The sequence below is a fragment of the Harpegnathos saltator genome, unplaced genomic scaffold, assembly GCF_003227715.2.
Source record: "Harpegnathos saltator strain DR-91 unplaced genomic scaffold, Hsal_v8.6 scaffold58, whole genome shotgun sequence".
In the NCBI taxonomy this organism is placed as follows: Eukaryota; Metazoa; Arthropoda; class Insecta; order Hymenoptera; family Formicidae; genus Harpegnathos; species Harpegnathos saltator.
In genome coordinates, this window is record NW_020230404.1 from 258,154 (window position 1) to 277,819 (window position 19,666).

General features: G+C 32.2%; 3 protein-coding genes across 4 annotated transcripts; 2 read left to right on the plus strand and 1 right to left on the minus strand.

Annotated features, from left to right (window-relative positions):
* Positions 1 to 184: 184 nt before the first annotated feature.
* Positions 185 to 1,992, plus strand: LOC105183417 (uncharacterized). The gene is made up of 3 exons (XM_025303951.1): positions 185 to 298; positions 390 to 1,169; positions 1,465 to 1,992. The coding sequence occupies exons 2-3, from the start codon at positions 401 to 403 to the stop codon at positions 1,908 to 1,910; spliced, it is 1,215 nt and encodes a 404-aa protein (XP_025159736.1). The 5' UTR covers positions 185 to 298; positions 390 to 400; the 3' UTR covers positions 1,911 to 1,992.
* Positions 1,993 to 3,816: 1,824 nt separating this feature from the next.
* On the minus strand, positions 3,817 to 10,563 carry LOC105183418 (protein lin-54 homolog). 2 transcript variants are annotated; one of them, XM_011141512.3, is made up of 12 exons: positions 10,264 to 10,563; positions 8,848 to 9,242; positions 8,444 to 8,764; positions 8,074 to 8,310; positions 7,712 to 7,930; positions 7,224 to 7,340; positions 7,012 to 7,149; positions 6,679 to 6,927; positions 6,129 to 6,316; positions 5,438 to 5,681; positions 4,922 to 5,118; positions 3,817 to 4,822 (listed from the first exon to the last, which is right to left on the minus strand). In XM_011141512.3, exons 2-12 carry the CDS (start codon positions 9,229 to 9,231, stop codon positions 4,639 to 4,641), a joined length of 2,478 nt encoding a protein of 825 aa, XP_011139814.1. In that variant the 5' UTR covers positions 9,232 to 9,242; positions 10,264 to 10,563; the 3' UTR covers positions 3,817 to 4,638. The 2 variants fall into 2 exon arrangements, with proteins under 2 accessions (XP_011139814.1, XP_011139813.1); XM_011141511.3 differs by having other exon boundaries at positions 9,682 to 10,563.
* Positions 10,564 to 11,470: 907 nt separating this feature from the next.
* Sf3b1 (splicing factor 3B subunit 1) lies at positions 11,471 to 18,432 on the plus strand. Its single transcript, XM_025303811.1, has 19 exons — positions 11,471 to 11,552; positions 11,830 to 12,008; positions 12,179 to 12,353; positions 12,493 to 12,572; positions 12,672 to 12,839; positions 13,025 to 13,241; positions 13,435 to 13,839; positions 14,078 to 14,541; positions 14,621 to 14,978; positions 15,119 to 15,411; positions 15,566 to 15,691; positions 15,935 to 16,156; positions 16,274 to 16,456; positions 16,542 to 16,730; positions 16,923 to 17,098; positions 17,184 to 17,456; positions 17,608 to 17,824; positions 17,932 to 18,271; positions 18,352 to 18,432. The coding sequence occupies exons 1-18, from the start codon at positions 11,525 to 11,527 to the stop codon at positions 18,088 to 18,090; spliced, it is 3,912 nt and encodes a 1,303-aa protein (XP_025159596.1). The 5' UTR covers positions 11,471 to 11,524; the 3' UTR covers positions 18,091 to 18,271; positions 18,352 to 18,432.
* The last annotated feature ends 1,234 nt before the right edge of the window (positions 18,433 to 19,666 follow it).

Here is a 19,666-nt window from a genome sequence, read left to right on the forward strand (position 1 = left end):
AAGTATATAATATCAGGTAAATGTTTGTGTTATTTTCAGCATAGCTAAAATATTCGGTATTATCAGAGAGACTTTATATTATCTCGTCGGTGCATTTACTAAAAATTATCAGCTCTTTTGTGAAATAAAGCAGGTACGTAAATAATATCAGCTTCACTAGATGGCAGTGCGATCTCGATACTTTAGTTTCCAATGTGTCTATTTTCCCTTACTTTAAGGAAGAGATGCCTTTGCACGTGTACACACACGTGTTGGTATAATTTGAGTGTTTATGAATATTGAGTTTTATTTAAAACAGGTAAGAACATTTTAATTACATTAAAAATAAATCTGAAATGTCTCGTAACATATTTTTCGTCAATATATATATATATATATATATTTTTTAGTACCTATAAAGATGACTAGGTATGCAAGAGCAAAAGGATCTAAAGCGTCAAATGAAAGATTGCCAAATGAAGCTACACCATGGCATTTAATGAAACAACAATTAGAGGAGAGCAAAAATAAGGAACCTAAGGAAGAAAAGAAAAAGTCAGTAAAGGAGTTATTAGCAGGACAGCAAACTAGTAATATAATTGCAAACTACAATCATGATTGGGCAGAGTTTGACGACAAGTCCGAAAATATAAAGTTAAAGTGTAAACATAAATCTCATGTAAATCTCATGAAAGGTTCTAGAAATGATGACACTGCTCATAAAATTACAGCTAAGAATAAAAATATAGAAAAATTAGAACAGGCAAAAAATGGGGAAATTAAAAGTATAGACAAGAAAAATAAATTTTCTAACAAGAAACATAATATTAATGATATACAATCAGAATTTAATAACAAAGAATCGAACATTTTACAAGATAACATAAATTCAAACTCTGCTATGTTGAGTAAACGACAAAAGCGAAACCTAAAAAGAAAATTGAATAAATCTAACAATGATGGATCCAAAAAGTTTAAAACAACCATATCAGATGTAAATTCTCAAAGCAAAGTAAAAGAAAAGAAATTTAAAAATAATGAAGAATATAAAAGGAAAAAACCAGATACTGGCATCCAAACAATTATAATTAATGGTGTAGAAATTGAAATTGTCAAATATGATGGATTTCCTGTCAAGAAAGAAGATGCGGAAAGATTGACAAAACTCAAACAAGACTTATTAATGAAAGGTAAGTGTACATAAGTATACAAATTTATATAAAATATTACATACAATAAAAATATTCCAATTATATTCCAATTTTTAATTTTAAAAATTAGTACAAATGCAAAAAATAAAATAATGTACATGTCTAAAAGTCTACAGAATTCAAGAAGAACCGAGAGTTTTATTTTGGAAATCTCTAGATGGAATCTCAGAAATTATGAATTTAATGCTAGTCCTTATAATTATAGGATTAATAATTATAGGAAAACAATATCGACTTAAAAATAATTTAATAATTAATATGTATTATTATACAGGTGTACCACAGTCTGAAGTAGATATAGCAATAAAGTTAGAGAGACGTAAAGCTGAGAGAGCACTGGCACGTGCCAAGAAATTTCTTTGTTTTAATTGTCGGAAATCTGGACATGTCTTGTCGGATTGTCCTGAACTAGGTGGAAGGGAAGAAGCCGGGACAGGAATTTGTTTTAAATGTGGCTCGACGGAACATACCCATTTTGAATGTAAAGTGCACAAAGATTCTACTTATAAATATGCTAAGTGCTTCATTTGTCGTGAACAGGGGCATATTTCCTCGCAATGTCCTGACAACCCAAAAGGAGTTTATCCTGATGGTGGTTGTTGCAAGATATGTGGTGCCGTGACACACTTGAAAAAGGACTGCCCCGACTTAATAAAGACTAAAGAGGATAACATTATTACAGTACAAAAAATAGATAATTCTGCTGTGGAATCCTTGTAGAAAGATATAAAGAAGTAAAGCAGAGCAACAAGGGATCTAAAAATAAAGTTTTAGGAGATAATGTATAATATATACATGTTGTTATAAATTTATTGTAGTGTTATTATTTCTTTTAAAAAGCTATATTTCAGATAATTGGAAAAAAGTGAAATACACAACTTATGAGGACATATAGTACTCACGAAAATAGGTAAAAAGACCTTAGTTAAAAATTGGACAGTTAACATTTGCATATTATAATTTTTATAGATAGAACAAATTATATCCGTATATAAATATATATTTTTTATTGAAAGAAATATTTTATTTTATTTCTCATCGCATATTTCTGATCGTTCTTAATATTTCAAGTTAATAAATTGTTAATACTTTATAGGTGACAAAGTCTGAAATTTCTTATTTTTAAAACAATTTCAATCGAGTTGTGTAAAAATTCTTCTTGTAATTTTATAGAATCTAATGGTTGTAGATAGATTGTAAATATGTATCATTTATTAACATATTATAATATACAATTTATATAGTATTTTACTATAAATAAAACTTAAGATGTATCTGTAGTATCTCTTGGATGTTTAATTTTTTAAAGAATTCTGTTATTAACATATTTTCTTATATTGCTAAAAATATTCAAAATGATCAAACAAAAGTACATATTAATAATTTACTTTCATTTGTTTATTTTTCGAAATGTGATTATACATTTAAAGTTCTTCAAGTAATATCGTAAGATCTATTATTAAAAATTTATTGTGATATATTCAATATTATTTACTTTAACCCTGAAAATACCAAGTTTTTTATTGTATATGCTATCGAGCAAAGCACTCTCTATTTATGAGTATTATACAGCATAAAAGGTACTCGTTACATACGATTTTACAATTTATTTCTGTTATTCTTACATTTACACTTACAAGTATATTCAATGAATATATGTGCAAAACATATGAAATAAAAAATTTATTTATATAAGCAACAATATTTAAAAACTACAATATATTATTTACCTTTGCCTAACTTGATATTTTCAGGGTTAACATCGTGTAATCTATTGATGAACTTATTGATATTAACTGCAATAATGATTCTTTAAAATTGTATGTATGAATCATAATATATTAATACCTTTCTTGCAAAAATAAAAGTTAAATACAAGAAAGAGAAGAACAAATGAAGAAATAATTAAATGAGGTGAAATACAGATAATTGAACTATTCTTAGAAAAAAAAATTGTAACAACAGTATTTGCTGCAAACTGAAAATTGCTATAAGCAACATAACGTATATACTAAAATTGTATAATGCAGATACATATGAACATCTCAATATAAACGTAACTGCATCTTCGGTCTCGTAATATCTGTAGTGCAAATATATATATATATATATATATATATATATATATATACCAGACAAACAAACTTTTTCTGATTATAATACATATTTGTATTATTTGCCATCGATAATTTGTTATATGTGATCAAGAACTAAAAACATATATTGTAATTCAACTTTAATTTCTATTATGATTGGATAATAGCATTATATTTCTCATACAATAATACACTTTACTGAACAAAACTTGGTATTTAATCTTCTTAAAATAATTAATAATGAGATAATTTGTGAAAAAAGGTGAACTAATAATATTTTTTTGTGAATAGATCAAGTCCAAATGTTTGTGTATGCATGTGTATGTGTATATGTGAACTCGCGCAAATATTTTACATGTATGCACAGGATGTCCTACAAGCAACGCTTATATCCAAATTTTATATACACACATATATGTATGTGTTTTTATATTTGTTTGAGATAGTTTAAGATATAAATATTGCAAGACATCCTGTATATATACAGAATAATTATTATATATATGCAAATATGTATATATATTTGGTTTTTACTGTCTAATATATATTATAAATGTAAATGTAGTAATTATCTCTATAAATTGTATGTGAATACGAGCTTGTAATCAGACTACAAAGTAAACTCGCAAGAATGTTATCGTTTCTTTCAACATATCTCGCGACGTGTTTGTAACATCGTGTGAAGTGTCAATGATGTATGTGATTACGTAATCAAACTGCTAAATAAAGTAGTATTGATTTACCATTTCATAATTTCTGGTTCATTATGTCTTAAGAACATCTCTCTATGGAAACAATCAATTATAATTACTCGAATTTTCCCATCAAGAACTTAAAATCTTCTGATTCGTTATAGTAGTTAGTAATTTGAAGTTGATCATTTCTGCTCTTTTTACAATAAAATAAAATTGTCCTTGCTCTATGTCAGAAATTAGAGAAAAAACAATTCGTCTGTCTGGACTATAAACCTTCAGAATAATTTCATCGTTAAGAAACTAGTTCAAGCAGAATTGATTCTTCTTTCATACTAAATTATTTCGCTTTTTCTTAGGCAAAGTTTCAAATGTATCCAAGAAGACTTAGTGTAAGTCGTAATATGGCTATTTAGACACTATAACCAACCACAACCTCAAACCGTTGTTTGTATGTAAGAGTTTAAAAGACTTAAGGTATAATTTAACCGGCTAAAAGGATGCCAAGAACTTTTTTGTACCCCACGATAATGTCTTTGGCACGCAACACTCATTACACTATTGTTTTCATACTTTGACTCGACTCCCATAAACACGTTAATAAACAATGAAAAACAAGTGTTGCGATATAACTTTAGGGAAAATACACAAGTGCACCTGCTAGGTAGCCTCAGCTTTATGTGCTGATTCGATAATCTCCTTCAGACATCGACCGAACTCTTCAATAATGAGTCGTTGCGACGTCTCGTCGTCAAACATATTACGTTCCGCTTCATCTGCCTGTGCCATCAAACATTGACATGTTATTTCCACCACTTTATCCGTCAAGAAATTAAATGGTTGTCTGTAACAAATAAAAGCCAGTAAGCAGGCACAATACATAAAACCAAAGGAATTAGAGTAAAATCAGAAAAAAATAATCAATCGAAATTATCATAGATACCTTGTCCCAGAGTTAGACGTTGCTGGTGGTCTAAATGCCATCTCTGACAATTGCAGCTGTGCTTTATTCAAACTGAGCTGAGCCGTTCTGACTTCAGCTGCTTCCGCCAGATCCTTCAAACTCTTCTTCTCCAATATTGGTTCTTCGATATTACGACAGCCTATACACTTGCAGTTTGCAGAACATGGGATCTTAGCCTAAAAAAAATAGAATTAATTATACTGTGAAAAGCATACAAATTTGAAAAATATGGTGAAAACCATACAGATTTGAAAAATTAATAATATGGAAAATATTACATATATCTTAGATTTCTTCGATTTTAATATATGTTATAAAGGATGGAGTTCAAACTAATCATTAATTAAAATAAAAGAAATCAAATGTGTAACCTTTTCTATATGTAATTACTAAAAATATTTAATATTATCCAAGTGCTTTCTTATTAAAAAAAGAAAAAGAAATGGTTGTGCTTTAAAGCACATTTAATAGCTGTATGGATATATCCTAGTTTACCTCATAACACTCGCAATAATTTTTTAGACAACCACTACGTTTGCAGTTGCAGCCTTTGTTATGTCTTCTTATGTCGTCACCGGTCTCACGGCCTTTGCCAATTTTCGGGCGAAAAGCATTAGGATTGCGTTCTAAACAGGATTTAATAGCACGCTGTCTTTCTTCTTCGTTCCCGAGATTATTTGAACAGTTGTTGCAATTACACATGTGACAGAATTCGCCGTTCGCGAAACAATCGCAATAGCTGTAACAAGAGGACAAAATACTTAAATATACACATTCGATATTCTATTTAAATTCAAATTAAACATAAAACAATATTAATTATATTTTTAATTCATCTTGAATATATTTTTAAATATCTTTATAATTATAGTGCTTACTTCGATTAAGTCTGCCCAAGCTATATTTCGCTCACGAAGAACATCGTGCATGTTCTAACGAATATTTTTATAAAGATATTTCAAAATCAGTCATACTTCCTCAATTTATGTCAATCGTCGTATGACGATAACAAAGGAAAGCGGCAAAATTCAAAGCCTATTACACGGCATTTATTCTTTACGAATAAATAATAAAATAGAATATTCAATCAAAAATTATGAAAAAATTATATGACTCATTTATATCGCAAGAGAAAGAAAAATTTAATTACTGTAAGAAATGTCCGATGTTCTGATAAAGTACTTACAGTTTAAGACACTGTGATTTTGTGCAGTTGCATGGTTTTCTTGGCCTAATACCGTTCGGTTCAATATTACCGTAACCCCTTTGAGAATTCTTCCCTTCTATTACACATAGAGTTGCCGTGGAACTTTGTGAGCTTCCCATTAGGTTTGATGTTGTTTGTTGTGATTTCAACTTTGCATCATCCGTCGACTATTTTAATGTCATTTTAGATATAGAGATGTGAATTTTTTACAAGATTTAATAGATAGATAATTTGGTAAATAAAAGAATTGAAGTTAATTTAAGACATCATACAATCATACAAAACTATTGTGTATAAAAATCCTCAATTTTTCTGATACGGCACACAAACATGAATGGAAAATTCTTTTTGATATATAATGCATACTTTACAGGAAAAAAGTGATTTAAAACATACGTTTATATTGTGCAGTATATTATACTAAAATAAATGATATTCAATAATTTATTTACAAAACATTAGAAAAACTAATAATTTATCTATGCAAAATATTAAAAAAATTTAAACAAGAAAAAATAAACTAACGAACCTGTTGTTGAATGTATTGAGCGGGAAGAACAACGATATTTCCAACATTCGAATTGGCTGATAAAACTGCCTGACCTGATGCTAATTGGCTTAATGCTGAAGCAGGAATAGCTACAGTATTTTTCGGCTGATTGCCGACAGTTGTTCCAGTAGTAGCTGCTGCAGGTATAAGCAGTCTTTGACTTCCGCTCGTAAGTGTTGTCTTAGGTGCAACAGTTCTTAAAGATTGATTAGTATTTAGAGGCACAACCTAAAAAAAATATAAAAGAGTTGTTATATATAATCTGATGTATATTATAATATATATGTCATGCGTGTTTTAAATATCCTATACCTTTACAATTTGTTGCTGATTTCCTATTTTCTGACCAATGCCTACAGTTTGAAGTGTTGTGGCAGATTTTGACTTGCTTACAGTAACGACGTTGGTAGATCCTGATGATGGTGTACTAACTAATCTCACATATTGCACCTGAAAAATAGGACAACATAATATATATTCATTTATAACAATTCATCAACTAGATAAATTGAAAAATAAAATACTTGTCTTCCAGGCATTTGGATTTGGTGAACTTGATTTGATCCAGTCATGATGTTTTGATTAGCAGGTATTCTAATAACTTGCCCACTTCCAAGTACAGTACCAGGTTTCAAAGAACTCTGAGGAAAATATTTCTATTGAAAAGTTAAATATTATGACATGACATCAACTTCATCAGAAATATTAGAAAATAAATTACTAATCAACCAAAATATATAGATATATTATATATATTATATATATATATATATAGAGATAGAGGGGGAGGGAGAGGGAGAGAGAGAGGGAGAGAGAGAGAGGGAGAGAGAGAGAGGGAGAGAGAGAGAGGGAGAAAGAGAGGGAGAGAGAGAGAGAGAGAGAGAGAGAGAGAGAGAGAGAGAAGTATAGGAAAGAAAGTTATTTTTCTTCTTCTACTTTTCCCGCAATTATAACTAGAAATAGTAATATTGAAATTTGTTTTCAAACTTTAATTACTTGCAATCTCACCGACCTGTCTGATTATCACTTTCTGTGGATTTTGTTGTGTGGATGATTTGGTTGAAATAAATGTAGATTGCTGATTCGTCGTTGTTGAAGATTTCGGCTGAATCGTCGTAGCTGGTGCAGGGAGAATTTTTGTTGGTGACTTTGCAGCACTGCTGGTGGGCACTATGGTTACTTTTGATGGCTGCGACGTCGAAGATTGCAGCAATTTATTCAAAATCATCCCCTTAAAAAATATATAATTGTACTTTACATAAAGACATACAGATACAATTATAAATATAACACATACAATTTACTTGTGTTTGATATTTTAATGAATTATGATAAATTATTATTATATACTCAGTGTAAAAATTTGCAACATACCTGTTTCTGCGATGATGATGGTAAAATATGTTGTACTTTATTTGTAGAAAGTATACCCATTTGTTGCGCTTGCGCTAATGTTATGGTCTTTGTTGGACTCGTAACACTATAAGTGGAAGAACTATTGTTAAGGAATTTAATTCCTTGGCTCTGTTGATTTTCACTCTGTGAACTTGTAATGAGAACTTGTTGAGCAGACTGCGTTTGATTTCCCGTCAATATCATTTTTGTATATACCTATACAATTAAAATATTCAAAATTCATGAAAAACAAAATCTTATACACATGCACACATCCAGCAATTTTAAAATATAAGTTCTTGTTTGACATAATTTCAGATTGTAGAAACTGCAACATCACCATACGTACATTACGCCCTTGCTGAACATTTTGCGTTGCTCGCTTCAACGTCGGCTGACTTATTTTTACATTCTGCATGTTACTAATTGTGATATTTCCTGAAGAACTAGATGTCGTAATAGATTTAGTAGGCTGAGTCGATCTCAATTGAACGACACTTCCATCAGTAGATTTTCCCGTTATGAGAGTCTGAGCCAATGACTGTAATTGTTCAGGTGAAGCTGTCGGTGGATGTGATATCTTAAGAATCTGACTAGTGCCTTGTCCACTGGCAGGTGACACTATCATAATTGATTGACTCTGTGTAGTTTGGCAGACATTTGACTTCACCTAATAATAGTAAAAATAAATTAAATTACAAATAAATAAAGCATCATCTAGTGATTAACTGCAAACAGAATTAATAATGTTACTTGAACTGCAGATACAGGCACTCTCTGCAATGTAGGCTTAGTTTGAAACACGATATTCTGGCTGTTTTGGTTAGCCATTGTATAAACATGTTCCGCCTGCACTTGCCCAGAAATATCAGTCATTTCCACATCAGGTACTATCGTATCAGTCTCAATATTTCGCTCAATTACTATCCGATCCTCATCGGTTGACATAACTTCTTCGGCATTCATACATTCGAAGTCTGCTTGAATATTTGCAAAGGCATCAAAGTCATTCGAACTGTATTGCTCACTGTTGTGCGATAAGCTCAGTGCACTAAGGTCACTATCTCCCAGCGTACGTGAATCCAAGGCTACAGGCTCCACCAAAGCCCTTGCATTTTGTCCTTTATTCGTGGACATGATAATATCACCTGATTGATGAAACATTGAACATAGAATATTTTTTTTTAAATAAATTATAATGATAACAAAAACTTATCTTTCGAATAATTTTCAGGAAATATTATTTAAATGTTTTATATTATCACAAAGAAATAATATGAACAAATAAAGCCTGATTAAATTTTAACTATGAAAATATTGACTTTAAGTTAGTCACAATATTTATCATTGTGTAACAATTGTGTAACAATATAAATGTAGAATAGTTCAATGATTATATAGATATATAATTGAGCTGTAAATAAAAAAAAATAACGCTTAATAAACAATTGGAAAACTTATCCACTTTATTCACATCGAATTTTATTGATATTCACTTGAATATTCGAAGTAATCAATGTCAATAATAACATAAATATTAAGATCGCGCACAAATACACGTCCTATTAATGGTATAACATTATTTACATTTTAATCGCTGCAATTCTATCGTTTCATCGCCGATGCAACCCACAATAGTCCTTTTCGGAACGGAGGAAACTTGATTTCTTGCACTTGCACTTTCAAAATCGCGAAACAGCTGTCGGCTGTGCCTCCACAACACTCACCAGTGAAGCATGCGAGGATTCGAATGCCGAACGACAGATTCGAATACGCCAAAAAAACGAGTTCGAAGCGCGAATAACCCGTAGAACATCAGCGCCATTTATTTAGTGGAACGCGCCATTTTTGTGAAATGTATTTTCGAGTGTACTGTAGAAGATGCGATTTTAAACAATCAGTTGCACGAACTCATAGCGAAGAATTCACGATTAGAGACTCGGGAACGGTCGTATCATCGAGGAAACCGTCAAGCGTAAGCGGCGCGCAGCTCGAATAACATGAAACATAACCTCAAATTGTTCGAATCGACGACGAAGTCGAGATCGAATCACTGAAATCAAAACCCGTAATCAAGAGGACACTGTTTATCTTCAAATTCAAAAGTCCGACTCGGGGAAATAGGATGAACAAGATTCGCGTTAAATATTTGACGTCGGAGACACGTACCTGCGCGTTTCTTCGATAACTCGAATTGTTCAAAATCACGCGCCCACCATTGCTGGCCCAGAATGCATCGCGAACTTTTGCGTGCAAAACCCGCAGAAACTGACCTCCTTGCGCAATAAAGCGAATAAATCGATCAGACGAACACTTGTATTAACGACAACGAGTGGCAGCGAAACGCGAACTTGATCTGACGCACTTTATCAAGTGCAACATTTTTCGCGCTTACGCGGGCGAACTGGGTCGAAGATTGAATCCCAAACTAATTGCAAGATGGTGAAGTCTCTTCTGTGTCGTCAATTGAATCGTATTCCAGCGCCACCTGAGGCAGGTTGAATAGAATAGGAATGAAAAGTTACAACCGACAGCACTTAGGGCGGGTTTATAGTAAAATTTTATATTTAAGGCAGTTAAAACTTTGCATGTAGAAAATTTCCGAAATCGATTTCGGAACAGTTTCCGAAACCGATTTTGGAATAGGCCTACGATGCTTAATTTTATGTTGGATTTAATAAGATCGAATGATATATTAGAAATGTATGAAAATAAAGCATTTTTAACATATTACACTGGATTTCACTAATTATAGGCCATCGGCTTAACAACGCTTTTTTTTCAATGGTTTTTGGAATACAACGAGTACATCAGAATCCAATAGGAAATTTAACTTTTGAAGAAGAGAGAGAGAATCATTAGAAAATAAAGTTTCCTATCGAATATCTAATATATTAGCAATCAAAGAATATAAAAAGGCTAAAATAAAATAAAAGTGTTTTAATTCTATTTTTTAATAATTATAAACTTTGATAAATTTAAACAATAGTCAAATTTTTAGCAATTTGCTGGTTAATATAATGTAATAACTAAATAAAAAATAATAACAAATATAAAATAATATAATAAAAATGGTTTGTAAAAAATGGGTTATTATTAATTTTCTTTTATCAATTAATATCAATATATGTATTATTGGAAGATTCACATTGTGTTCGACGTTGTACGCATACATGTATACAAACCATCGATACTCAATAGAAGATTATATTTTTTACGGATTTTAGCTAATAACAATATATATTTTTTTACCGCAATCGGTAATTCATGCACAATTGAAACATTCTAAGAAATATGGTTGGTTGACACAAGAGTGCAGTGCAGTCGAGTTTACTAGATTTGACAGTACGTTATCCTGCCACACAATTAATTCAACCTAAACTTGATGCATTTCTCGCTCTTTGCGGCTTTCGCATGATTTTACACCACGATGGATTCGATACCGAGAACGCATAAAGGTTTTTTCTTATATCAGTTTAGCATTTTCCAATTAATTTCTATTAGTTATCAGTGTTTGTAGTTATTTGCGCATTGTGTAAATTTACATGTGCAAATAACAAATATTGAGGCTCTAATCATCTGTTAGTAGATTGTAATTCCTGTGTCCAATCAAAAAAATAATTGTTTCTGATTAAACGAGTTATAAAAGATCAATAACTGAACATTGAATAGGTTTGATGTGAAAAAATGTTTGTTATCTAAGATATTAAACAATTATATGTATATGTATTACAGATATTGAAGCTCAGATACGAGAAATACAGTCAAAAAAGAAGGAGATTTTGAATACAGTTGCTGAAAAAGAACAAGTTGCTCTAGGAAAAACTGGATTTTATGATCAGGATATTTATGATGGCAGTAATAATAAGTTTGATGGCTATGTTACATCAATTGCAGCCAATGATGAGATTGAGGTATGGGAAACTTAATAAAATATTTATTTTATCTATCATTATAACGTTATTTAGTTGAGAAGTAAGATTAACAGTACCAAGTTTTATAATCAGAATTAATTGTAAAATATAACTTCTATGTAACAATATTATGTTAAGAACACCTTATGACTAATGGCTTTTACAAATAGGATTATGATCCATTTGCGGACAGACGACTACCCACCATAACTGATAGGGAGGAAAAGGATTTTGATCCATTTGCAGATAGACGAAGACCTACTATAGCTGATAGAGAAGATGAATATAGACAGAAAAGACGAAGGATGATTATCTCTCCTGAACGTGTTGATCCTTTTGCTGAAGGTTAGTCTAGTTTTCTTCTTTTAAACTATGTAAAAGTAACAATCAATTAGAATTTAGACATGTATTTAAACAAATATAGATATTTTTTTATATTCTCTAGACACTTAATATAACAGTTATTGTTGTAACTTGATCACAGGTGGTAAGACACCTGATGTTGGTTCCAGAACTTATACTGAAATTATGCGAGAACAAATGCTCAAAGGTGAAGAGACTGAGGTATATAAAAGTTTAAATACTCTGAGAATATATAAGATGATAGAATAGAATAAATATTTAAAAAATAAGAAAAATCTATATATGTTGCACATGTTATAGCTGAGAAAGAGATTAGCAGAAAAAGCTAAAGATGGTACTTTGAAAGCCAATGGTGAACCTAAACCAGCACCCAAAAAAAGAGGTCGTTGGGATCAAACTGATGATACCCCGGTGCAGAGAAAGTTATCTGGTACTTCGGCAACACCTACATCTTGGGATAATGCAGATGTATGTCACATTTTGATATTATTTAATATCTATTCTGATATTCATTCAAATTGTGTAATTTTATGCAATTTATTGAAAATTATTGAAAAAATCACTCTTAATTTAGAACAGTCTAAATCAAGACTCCAATTTTATAAATTTTTCTTGCGTTCCGCTTTGAAATCATTTTTACACGAATATTGTAGGTAACACCAGCTGCTATTAGATGGGATGAAACTCCAGGCCATGGTAAAGGAGCAGAGACTCCTGGTGCCACTCCTGGAGTTAGTACGAGAATGTGGGATGCTACACCAGCTCATGCAACACCAGGAGCTGTAACTCCAGGCAGAGAGACACCCTCTCATGAAAAGCCAGTCTCAAGCAGACGAAATCGTTGGGATGAAACTCCAAAAACTGAACGAGGTTGAAATTATTTTGCTTCATGTTTTATAAATAAGTAACTAATTATAAAATTGTATGTGTCAACGATACCATTATGTGAAAATTTTATATCGGTTATAATTATGAATAAGATAACTCATAATTTGAACGAGATTTAAACTGTGCCTTTGATTCAAGCATAAGTATATGTATGATTATATTACTAATATTGCAGAAACTCCCGGACATAGTAGTGGTTGGGCAGAGACTCCGAGGACCGATCGTGTGGCCGGTGACTTGATACAAGAAACTCCGACGCCTTCAGCAAGCAAACGACGAAGTAGATGGGACGAAACACCGTCGAATCAAACGCCGGGTTCGATGACACCGCAAACACCGGCAACGCCACTCACAACTCCTCATCAAACGTCTATTTTGACACCCAACGCAGTTACGCCAACTGGACCGAAAGCAATGGGTTTGGCTACTCCTACACCAGGACACTTGATGTCTATGACGCCTGAGCAGTTACAAGCTTACCGTTGGGAACGTGAAATAGACGAACGAAATAGACCGTTATCCGATGACGAGTTAGATGCTTTATTTCCACCCGGATACAAGATCCTTCAACCACCGGCAGGTGAGACATATATAGGAAATTAATGTTTTCTGCTTACTAGGAGTTATTGTCGTTTAAAGGTTTAAAGTTTGAATATTTACGAGTGTTTCAATTTCTAAATTTTTGAAGATACTATATAATAAATAAAATTTGGGAAAGTTATTTGAACATTATATAAGATATTGGAACATTTTGTGTTGTAATAAATGTACACACACATATATAATCTAAAATGTATAATTTATTTACCTTTTCCTAGGATATGTGCCTATTCGTACACCTGCTAGGAAGCTCACCGCGACACCCACACCTATCGCCGGCACGCCTCAGGGTTTCTTTATTCAAACCGAGGACAAGAATGCCAAATACGTGGATAATCAACCAAAGGGTAACTTGCCATTCATGAAGCCGGAAGACGCGCAGTATTTCGACAAGCTTTTGGTAGACGTGGACGAAGAGTCGCTCAGCCCCGAAGAGCAGAAAGAGCGGAAAATCATGAAGCTGTTGCTGAAAATTAAAAACGGTACACCTCCGATGCGTAAAGCTGCTCTAAGACAAATTACCGACAAAGCGAGAGAATTTGGCGCTGGTCCGCTTTTCAATCAAATCCTACCACTTCTCATGTCACCCACTCTCGAGGACCAGGAACGTCATTTGCTCGTGAAAGTTATCGATCGCATTCTTTATAAACTCGATGACCTGGTGCGGCCATATGTGCACAAGGTAATTGCTTTGCAATTATGTAATTTTTTATTTAATTTTGCTGTGCTATTTCATTTTCTTATCTACCATTAACATTTAGATTCTAGTTGTTATCGAGCCTTTATTGATCGATGAAGACTACTATGCCCGTGTCGAAGGCCGAGAAATCATTTCCAATTTAGCCAAAGCTGCAGGATTGGCGACGATGATCTCTACAATGAGACCCGACATCGATAACATCGACGAATATGTACGCAACACGACGGCCAGAGCGTTCGCTGTTGTGGCATCGGCTCTTGGAATCCCATCGTTACTTCCGTTCTTAAAAGCCGTTTGTCGCAGTAAGAAATCCTGGCAAGCGAGACACACTGGCATCAAAATCGTGCAACAAATAGCTATCCTCATGGGCTGCGCTATCTTACCACATTTGAAGAGCTTGGTGGAGATTATTGAACATGGTAAATAAATAAATTAATAAGATAATCTTCCTATAATTAAATTTTTTTATAATCCTCATGTATTTCTTAAAGTCTTATTATTTCTGAAATGGAAATTATTTGGAGAATAAACTGATTACAATAATAATAACAAATTATAGGTTTGGTGGATGAACAACAAAAAGTACGAACCATCACTGCGTTAGCCATTGCGGCGTTAGCTGAAGCTGCGACGCCGTATGGTATCGAAAGTTTCGACTCCGTATTGAAACCTCTATGGAAAGGTATTCGCACACATAGAGGTAAAGGTCTAGCAGCGTTCTTAAAAGCTATCGGTTATCTGATCCCACTCATGGACGCGGAGTATGCAAATTATTACACTAGAGAAGTAATGCTTATCCTTATACGTGAATTCCAGTCACCGGATGAAGAAATGAAAAAGATCGTATTAAAGGTATTTACAGTGATGTTTATATATTAAAGTGATATATAACATTTGTGTGATTTATAAATTATGTCTCATACATTTATCGTATAATATGCTTTATTAATTTTATTGCAAAGAAATTTTATTTCTGTTTTTAAAAAGTTGCACTTTTGTTATATAGGTAGTAAAACAATGTTGCGGAACAGATGGTGTGGAGGCGCAATATATAAAAGATGAAATTTTACCTCACTTTTTTAAACACTTTTGGAATCACCGTATGGCATTGGATCGTAGAAATTACAGACAGGTAATCTAAAATTTCTAAGTAGATTTTTAAAATATGTATATAGCACAACTAGGTATATCTACATACATTCCACAAATTGTACAACATGAAACTTGTTAATGCATGAGATTTTATGCAATTTATATATATATATATATATATATATATTAAAAGCTGAATTATTTACTCGCATTCACTTTTTTTAAAATATGCAACAAAATAAATATAAATATTAACAAAATTTTTAAAAATATATAATGATAGCTTGTAGATACTACTGTGGAAATAGCTAACAAAGTGGGCGCTTCAGAGATCATTAACAGAGTAGTGGATGATTTGAAAGATGAAAATGAACAGTATAGAAAAATGGTAATGGAGACTATCGAGAAGATAATGGGTAATTTGGGAGCGGCAGATGTCGATTCCCGTTTGGAAGAGCAGCTCATTGACGGCATTTTGTACGCCTTCCAGGAACAAACTACCGAGGTTTGTTAGACCTAGTAAAAATTATAAAATAATTATAAAATTATAAAATAATAAAATAATGATAATATATATTATAAAGTAAGTTGTAAAACCAATTAACCGATTTTTTTTTCGTAGGATGTTGTCATGCTCAATGGTTTTGGTACGATCGTGAACACATTAGGTAAAAGAGTGAAGGCATATCTTCCACAGATTTGTGGTACGATATTATGGAGGTTGAATAACAAGTCTGCAAAAGTCAGACAGCAAGCTGCAGATCTTATTTCACGTATCGCTGTGGTTATGAAGACTTGTCAAGAAGTAAGAGACACATTGTGTAAATAGCATTTTTTTTCTGCAATCCTTATAATTTGGAATAAATTTATGACGAACATAATGCTTCTAGGAAAAACTAATGGGACATTTAGGAGTCGTCTTATATGAGTATCTAGGCGAAGAATATCCAGAGGTATTAGGTAGTATTTTAGGAGCCTTGAAAGCCATTGTAAATGTCATAGGAATGACGAAGATGACACCACCCATCAAGGATTTATTACCGAGGCTGACACCAATTTTAAAGAACAGACACGAAAAGGTGAAAATCTAATTTTTTGTTCATTATCTTTTATCTAAATTGTATCGTTGCGGGAAAAAAGATTTTGCTGAAATATTTTATGAACTGATCTCGCCTCAGATATACGTACTGCTATTACGACTTAGTATTCTTTACTGATTATTTCAAATACCATAATTTAATTTTACATAATTACCGTAATTAATTTTACAGGTGCAAGAAAACTGTATCGACTTAGTAGGCAGAATCGCAGATCGAGGTCCTGAGTACGTTTCTGCTCGAGAATGGATGAGGATATGCTTTGAATTATTGGAACTATTGAAGGCACATAAAAAAGCTATCAGAAGAGCAACAGTAAATACCTTTGGTTATATTGCCAAAGCCATTGGGTAAGCTGAATTGATTAATTTGATGTTCTCTCTGCATATACATATATGTATATTTACATATCATTTTTTCTGTTTCCTCAAATAGGCCGCATGACGTCTTGGCAACACTTTTAAACAACTTAAAAGTCCAAGAACGTCAGAATCGCGTTTGCACCACAGTCGCTATTGCCATCGTTGCTGAAACTTGTAGTCCTTTTACTGTTTTACCCGCATTGATGAACGAATATAGGGTACCTGAGCTAAATGTACAAAACGGGGTGTTGAAATCTTTGTCGTTCTTATTCGAATATATCGGCGAGATGGGCAAAGATTATATTTACGCTGTTAGTCCATTGTTGGAAGATGCTCTTATGGACAGGTAAATTGCCCACATATTAATATATTTTAATTTATTATAATTTCTACATATACAATTTCATATTATACGTTATTCATGCTATGAATTGGTACGTGATTCAGGATTATATAAAAATTGTAAGTTATATCTAATTAATTTCGTGTTTTATCAGGGACTTGGTACACAGGCAGACCGCATGCGCTGCCATTAAACACATGGCATTGGGTGTTTACGGTTTTGGATGTGAAGATGCATTAATACATCTACTAAATCACGTATGGCCCAATGTTTTCGAAACTTCACCGCATTTGGTACAAGCGTTTATGGATGCCGTGGACGGATTGCGTGTTGCACTCGGACCAATCAAGATTTTGCAGTATACACTGCAAGTATGTATTTAGTTGAATCACATGGCACATATTATGTAAGCAAGCATGCTTTCGATATGTACTAAACATATGTTACTTACTATTTTATGTTCTTTTTCCCTTTACAGGGATTGTTTCATCCGGCTCGCAAAGTACGTGATGTCTACTGGAAGATTTATAATTCCCTCTACATCGGTGGTCAGGATGCTCTCGTGGCTGGTTATCCTCGTATTATGAACGATCCAAAGAACCAATATTTAAGATACGAATTGGACTATGTACTGTAATACAAAACTAGCAGCTATGAGGCGCAGTTCATAAATTTCTAATGCTCCACATTGGAAACTTGTGCTACGCAAGATTCAGTTTTGCAGCATCTCCAAGTTCTTTGAAAATGTTCAAAATAAAAACCGGAGTTTTGAAGGAATTCATTAATCTGATATATAAATGGAGTGAATTTCTGAATATGTAGGTGTGCCGTTAATATATGAATGTAATCACAGTTCTGACGTTTCATATGAAGGACTGAAAATTTATTTAAATTGCAGAGACATGTTATGGTGCTCTTGTAAACGTTGTCAGTTGTGATATAAATTTTGGAGAGATGGAGATGTGTATCAAGAATTAAGAAGAATTAAGAATCGTATTCTCTCTCTCTGTAACCTATATAATTTTTTTATATTGTAGTTTTTAATCCTGGATTTTCCTTACGATTAATAGATTCCCATATTTTGTTGAATTTTAGGTTCCTTGGGTCTTAGGTTTCTTGTCAACTATAAATAGAGAATCTTCTTTAGATTAGATTGTACCTATTATATTATACCAATTGTAAATAATTTCTTTGTGTTTTAACTGCAATATTAATCATAATAAATGCATTTCGTATAGTAACAGCAAAGAAGCAAATGGTTCATTATTATCAAATAATTTTGGATTAAATATCTTTGAAATTGTTAATATGAAAGAAAATCTTAACAGTCTTAATTAATCATAAATATATACAACAAAATATATATATATATAAACTATTATTGTATTATTATTTATATATTTAAATATCTTAGTGCGTACGATTTCTTTTTTTAGATTTAGTTTTAGGAAATCAATTTTTTAGATCTTTTAGTAAATCGATTATTTCGATCCCAGACCGACACAAAAATCGATCTTTTTTATGCTTATTATTAATGTAGGGTTCAGTTGACAGTTTTAGTCAGTGAAAAGAACTGATAATTACTCCATTAGCACTCTATGTTCCAATATATTCATTTTATCAGATTCAGAAAATTAGTTTCTTGTGGACATTGCATTTTGGTGTCATTGACTACGTTTAAACGGCAACATTGATCCTGTTTTGTAGTAACTATAGTTAATGAGCTCTTGTATTTAATTAGAGTATACTATTTTTAAATCTAAAAATATATATATCACACTACTGTGATCAAAAAGTATCCGAACTTTATTTTTTTTAAATCGCGATATAAACTGTAAATCAAATCCGTTTGCTTTCTTAAGTTGGTACGCATGTCCTTCACATTTGCTGGAAAAATCATGACGTTCCTTCAAGCCGTTTGAAAGCGGCAGTTTATATCAATGAAAATTGTTGTGCACGGCGATTTGTACGATGTCGAAAAATATAGAGCAAAGAATTTGTTTGAAATTTTATGTTGCAAACGAAATTTCGTTCACAAATGCATTCAAAATGTTACAAAAAGCTTATGGCGATGATTGTTTATCGAAAACAAGTACGTTTGAGTGATTTAAGAAGTTTCAAGAAGGACGAGAAACTGTTGAAGACGATCCACGCTCTGGAAGACCATCAACATCAACGGATGATGCTCACATTGAGAAAGTGAAAGAATTGGT